The sequence below is a fragment of the Ooceraea biroi genome, chromosome 6 (genome assembly GCF_003672135.1).
Source record: "Ooceraea biroi isolate clonal line C1 chromosome 6, Obir_v5.4, whole genome shotgun sequence".
In the NCBI taxonomy this organism is placed as follows: Eukaryota; Metazoa; Arthropoda; class Insecta; order Hymenoptera; family Formicidae; genus Ooceraea; species Ooceraea biroi.
Window position 1 is genome coordinate 14,022,115 of NC_039511.1, and position 6,191 is coordinate 14,028,305.

General features: G+C 33.1%; 1 protein-coding gene across 3 annotated transcripts; it reads left to right on the top strand.

Annotated features, from left to right (window-relative positions):
• The first annotated feature begins 747 nt into the window (after window positions 1–747).
• Window positions 748–6,123, top strand: LOC105276727. 3 transcript variants are annotated; one of them, XM_011334584.3, is made up of 4 exons: window positions 748–1,087; window positions 1,607–1,792; window positions 2,085–2,364; window positions 4,276–6,123. In XM_011334584.3, exons 2-4 carry the CDS (start codon window positions 1,623–1,625, stop codon window positions 4,519–4,521), a joined length of 696 nt encoding a protein of 231 aa, XP_011332886.1. In that variant the 5' UTR covers window positions 748–1,087; window positions 1,607–1,622; the 3' UTR covers window positions 4,522–6,123. The 3 variants fall into 3 exon arrangements, with proteins under 3 accessions (XP_011332886.1, XP_011332888.1, XP_011332887.1); XM_011334586.3 differs by having other exon boundaries at window positions 748–920; window positions 1,614–1,792; XM_011334585.3 differs by having other exon boundaries at window positions 749–902; window positions 1,614–1,792.
• The last annotated feature ends 68 nt before the right edge of the window (window positions 6,124–6,191 follow it).

Consider the following 6,191-nt stretch of genomic DNA (forward strand, 5'->3'; position numbering starts at 1 on the left):
CCAAAATTACTTTCCTATCATGATTCGATACAACAGTATCGTCAATACTCGAGTATAGGATTCAATCTACTTTGTATACACGTAAATAGTAAATGTATTGACATATATAAGTTACCTTTAATATGTTATTATATTATATAAAAAATAATTATTTTTATAGAATTAGTAAAACTATTTATTTTGTTCATTGCATCAGTATATCACATATCATTACCAACATGCATGTAAAACCCGTCAATAATGTAGAAATCTATAAACAACGGATTACAAATTTCTACTGTATAAAAATATTGTTACTTTAAAAATTAAATTTCTTGCTTTCTCAAAAGCAGCATTAATTTTTTTTGTTTATCTAATCTTGTGATAAAAGTCTGATGAAGCTAGGTAAATTATGTTATTTAATTACATCATCGATATCATAAAGAGAATAAAAATTCTTCACAAATTAAAAATTTTTATTCTCTTTATGATATTGATGATGTAATTAAATAACATAATTATTATCATACACATAATCATTATCAGAAAATTTTTATAATTATAATGACAAGTTTTTAAGAAACAATTCTAGGAATCAAATATTTTGAGATGAAAATGAAAAAGTATCATTGGAATTAAAAAGATAATTAACGAACTGTAAATATTTTTTTAGTTTAAAGTTTTGTTACTTCCCGTTACTATCTTAAGGGGATAACTTAATTCAGGCGAGGCGGTCGGTAGAGCAGAAAAATCAATAATCTGCAACGTTGCCGCGTTAAACTGATAAAGGGGTTGAGTGCCGGCGTCTTCATGAGAAGGTGGTTTTTATCGCGGGGAGTGAGAAAAAAGCTGTAGGGCGAAGATTCTAAGAAATTTAATCACTATTAATCACACGTGGGTCATGACTACGTCGCACATCGCGAGTACGTAGTTCGAGTGCCGTGAGTTCTTCGTGGCTTGTTCCCCATATTCAGGATTGCGCAAAACCGAGTGTCGTCCGAACAGTGTGTTGTTAATGACACGCATGCTTTACGAGAGAGATCAGTGTCTTTCCTGTGACTATTTTGATATTCAGTCCGTCGAATATGGCGGACGAAGTGATTGATAGATAAGTAACTGCAGTTCAATGATGAAGAACTTGAGAATTCAAGAATCAAAGAGTGCAAATATAATCGGAAGATTATATGATGCATATATAGGGTTCAATAATTGTTAAATAGGGTTCAATGAGTCTTAAATTTCCGGGACTTTAGGGCTTTTCTAAGGGAAAGAAATAAGAATATAAAAATTCAATGATCTAAAAGATTATCCATGTCTAAGCTAATTAAATCAAAATTAGTATTTTAGATTTAAGGATTTAAAATTTACACGTAAATCCGAAAACTTGAAAATTTAAGAGTGTAGTAATATAGGAAGAGTTTAAGAATTAAAAACTTTTCAACTATAAAAGCAAATGTCAATGAATTTACGTAGAAATACTGAAACTTTCATATTGATTTTTTTGAAATCTTATATACGTAAAATTTTTATTCAAGTAACATATAAATACGTATAAATTGATTTGTATGTTATTTATTTTATAAATGCTTTTACCTGCTTTTGACTGAAATTGTCAAATACTTTTTACTTTTTAGGATATCAGCATGAGTCTCTGTCCACGGAGACGTTTTCGTATCACTCCTGTGCGAGCGCTGACGGCATTTTTTCTGATGGTCGTGCTTTTCTGGTATAGTCTCAGTCGGCAAGAGAGTCCTCAGCAGCCATGTAGCGTGCCCGAAGAATTTACTGAAAAATTACACGATCTCGCTTACAGGTTGGTATTTGTGATATTCACGAATACAATCCAGGGAAGAGGTAGATAAATCTAGAAAATAAACCTAGAATGACATGATTTCGCTTATGAGACATTCTGAACATTCTCACTCTTTCATTGTTTCAATCAAGACGTTAAATTACAAAACTGTATATGAAATTAATAAAATATTGCTTTTAATTGGTGTCAAGTTGAATTTAGAAAATCAGAAAATATTTATTTTTAGTCCTTAATGCTAGGCTTATATAAATATTATGCTTGCATAATTTTCTTTCTCTTTTCATTTGATCAGGGCCCACTTAGTACTCACTAAATTGGGTATCGTTCACTTTCTCTGCCTGGGCGGCCTTTGGGGTCAAGTTCGCATTGGCCGTGCACTGCCATGGGCCCGTAAAGTGGAATTATGTTTAGTGGATACGCTCCGTGACGATGTCTTAATTACGAAAGCCTTCCGAGAGGTCGGTTTGAGCGCCACTTACCTTCACGCGGCAGGAATTTATAGAATACAGGAGCACGAGGTCGGCGAGGATGCACCCAAGATAGAGGTGATCGTTTTCGAGGAAGACGCAGTGGTAAGAAAGCTTCTAGAAGGAAAATTCCTACAGGGTGTCCCATGGGAAGTTGCTGAAACTAATCAGCTGTCATTTTTAAACGCATGCAGTGATTGAAAAAACAAAAATTGCGTTGGAAAGAGGAAAGTCTGCAGTTTTTAATGGGTATAAATAAAATTTAGCAAAATGTTTGTATATCAGTTTATTTTATTAATGAAAAATATGCTAATAATCGAGTAAGCTAATGATAAATATTTTCAAAGTGTGCACCATCTGAATTTGTACAAAAATCAATTCTTTTACGAAAACTTGTGAAAACTTTTTCTAACATGTCGTCTTTAATGTTGCTGACGACCTTTTTAATAGCTACTACTAAATCTGACACTGTTTCTGGATTTCCGGCATAACAATGGTCCTTAATGTATCCCCAAAGAAAGAAGTCACATGGATTTAAATCCGGCGAGTACGGTGGCCATTCTAGCCCCCCCTGGGCAAATTTAGGGTATCCCAGACCGATGACTCGATTGCCATAAACTTTATGGATTGTTTCGAAGACCTCCTGGGTTCGGTGTGGTGGTGTCGCTCCATCCTGCATGAAATGAAATCCTCTGACCAGGCCTCTTTTTTTTGCATGAGGGAAGAATTGTGTTTCGAGAAGCTGCTTGTAACTTTCACCAGTGACTGTTGATTCGAAGAATTGCAGATAAATTCCTTTTACCGAGATCGCAGCCCATGCTGTTATTTTTTGTGGATGTAAAGGTTTAGCCAGAGAAACGTTGGGATTTTCCGACCCTCAAAATCTATAATTTTGTTTATTAACATATTTGTTTGTTAACATAACCATTTAGCCAGAAATGTGCTTCGTCCGTGTAAATTATCAATTTTGCATCAAGTTCTCCATCTTCAAACATTCCATTTATCGTCTTGCAGAATTCCACACGTTTCGTCATAGCGCGTTTGGTTAGCAATTGATGCGATGTTATTTTATAGGGATGCATTTTCAGGAAATGTTTTAAAATCCTGGGTAACGTTGTTTTGGATATTTCAAGAGCTTGGGCAGCTTTTCGAATGGAAGAATTTGGATTCTCTTCAAAATACTTCTTAATATCTTCAATGTTTTCTTCTGCAACTACAGACACAGAAGGACCTGGCAGATCATGTCTACGGTCTTGGATAGTTCCATACTGCATAAAAGTATCGATAATTCTGATAAAAATAACACAAAACATTATTTTAATGCAGATTTATTGCCAAAAAATGGAGTGACGTAACGCATACGTTTAAAGAAATAATAAATTCTAACCTTTTCAGCGTGTTTTCGCTCTTAACTTTATGTGTTCCGTATTTAGTACGAAACCCCCTGTAAGCATTGCTATAAACTTTTCCTCTGGAAAAGAAGCACTCGACAAGATAAATCTTTTCTTCCATCGTCAGATTACTCATTTTGACGCGCACGGACTTGCATCTACCACAACCAGAATAAAACTGCGGACACTCGGATGAACGACCGTTAACCGTAAGATCCTTTCTGAAGTCATGGAGGGGAGAACCAATCGTTTACTTTCAGCAACTTCCATGGGACACCCTGTATATTTAGTTTTTTGAAAATAATTTTAGATTATAAAAAATTTCAATCCATGATTAATGATTGTCTTTTTTTCGTTCCTCGTGTGTTGACATTACGATCTGATTGTATTAGATCCTAGCATACTGTTAACTACGTCAAATCCATCTTGTATCTATCTACTTGGACTTACAAACTATAAACATATATATAATTCTAACGAGCATAAGTCTTCTCTGAAGTCTCCAAAAAATTAGGACAAAACATGTTTAAAGGATAATCTAAAAACGGAAAGAGATAGATTGAAATCATCGTTAAGGGAGACTTGATATTAATGTACAATAAAGTTTCACATATGATATTTATAGACGCAGATGGTGAGAAGGGTCGGTTGGACCAGGCGAGTTTTGCCTCCGGATTGCGAGTTCTCGCCAAGTCTGCAGTGCTTCCCACCACAACTCGTAATACCACCCTTACCAGCAAAACAATTTGGCGGCCGACTAATGCCCGTACCTCGGGAGGGCATAGAATTACAAAAGTATCACTATCCCAACGACTGGTGGTTGGAGATCAAGCCCACTGATTGTACTGAGCCCCAAGAGGCGAATGTATAGTGTATAGTGTATAATTTCGTGCGGAACTTTCTCCCTCTTTTCGTAACTAGTATTGAGATATTGTCTACTTCGTCAGTTCGGAATATCCTTTGATTCGCTAAAATGTAATTTAGTCAGCGATGCCAATCTGGATAAGAAATAATAATGATCCTGTTGATTTTAATAGTGCTGATTGATCAGGTTGGACTATCGAAGAAAGCTGTTGGATTTTATTGGATGTAGATATCGTTTAGAAATGGACAGCGTATGCGGTAAAGTTTGATACCCTACAATTGTTTGTAGGAATTCTGATTTAAGTTACAAAAAGTTCGATTTTAGATCGAATTTAACGACGTATTTGGCGACGTATAGAATACCATCTTATTTAATATAGAAAGTATTCAAGTATTGTCGTAAAATGAGATCTGTAGTATCGTTGATACCGATCAACTGCTAACGGCTAACTAATTGCTGTCATAGCAATATTGCATTCTTAGATTATTATCAATAATAAATAGAATCGATAATACGTAATCTCTCTTTTAGTCATTCCTCATCCTTAAGATTTTCTATCATTGTCATGTTCCATTTTTATATTTCAAATGTTTATATACAATACTCAGTGAAAAAGAATTCTGCAGAATGACGGCATGGTAACGATGTTTTTTCGAAGGGCTGTTTTACTTTTTAAAAGTGCGCATGGGTACGTATAAAAAAGAAAAACGTGTCCCTTACTTTTATGTATGTACATTGCAACATATTTCAAGCTCATCAAAATCGGAGAGACATTTTCGTCGATTTCCTTCGAAATAAAAACTTTCATATACTGTAAATTTATATTTATACTATAAGGAAGTAATAAAATAAAATTAAAATCTTTATCTGCATTTTATATATTCAAAACAATTATTTATGAATTATTTTTTTAAGTCTTTTATAGTCTTTTATATTTTTTTATTTTAGTCTTTTAAGACAAGAAAGTCTTTTACATAGATATGTACTGCCAGAAATATTATAAGAAAATGGAATTAATATCCGTATATTCTTACTAAGCACAAAAATAGTTTATCGTGAAATTACGATAAATACATGATATACGTAAATTAATTTAGATATAGTTAAAATATATTGTTAGCTTTAACTTACTTACTTACTTACTAATTATACACTTATTTAAATATTTATACATAAGGGGCTACTTATATTTAAATGACACATCTGCTTAAAATAATGTACTTCGTTTTAACGAACTAACGTTTTTAACGTTTATATTAACTAACGTTTATGATTGAATTAACGTTAACGTGATTAACGTTATTTTAACTAACGTTTATGATTGGAGACAATCATCATTTAAATGGACAATTGTTTTATTGCAATTTATTATAAGTTACAACAGCGATTATTATTCGATAAGCAAAATGGTAAGAAACAATAATAATGTAATGATGAAGTATTTGCATTGTACTTCTTTAAGAAAGATCTACGGACTATTTCTATGTGGCAGCATGAAAAATTGTATTATTAATTTAATTGCGAATGTAATTGTAACAATACACATTTTGTAATGTTATTATTACGTCCCAAGATCTCCAGAAGTTGAATAAAGATCTATAAAAGATATTCACATCTTTTATTCAAATGTAAAACCAATTATTTGCTGCGACTAAAATATCTTCCTCTTTAATTAG

Bases quoted from the DNA above. Each gene is read 5' to 3' on its own strand.
- LOC105276727 (XM_011334584.3), top strand. From the start codon at position 1,623: ATGAGTCTCTGTCCACGGAGACGTTTTCGTATCACTCCTGTGCGAGCG. The intron at 1,793-2,084 runs GTTGGTATTTGT...TCATTTGATCAG, and splicing joins TTACACGATCTCGCTTACAG to GGCCCACTTAGTACTCACTA. The intron at 2,365-4,275 runs GTAAGAAAGCTT...TGATATTTATAG, and splicing joins TTTTCGAGGAAGACGCAGTG to ACGCAGATGGTGAGAAGGGT.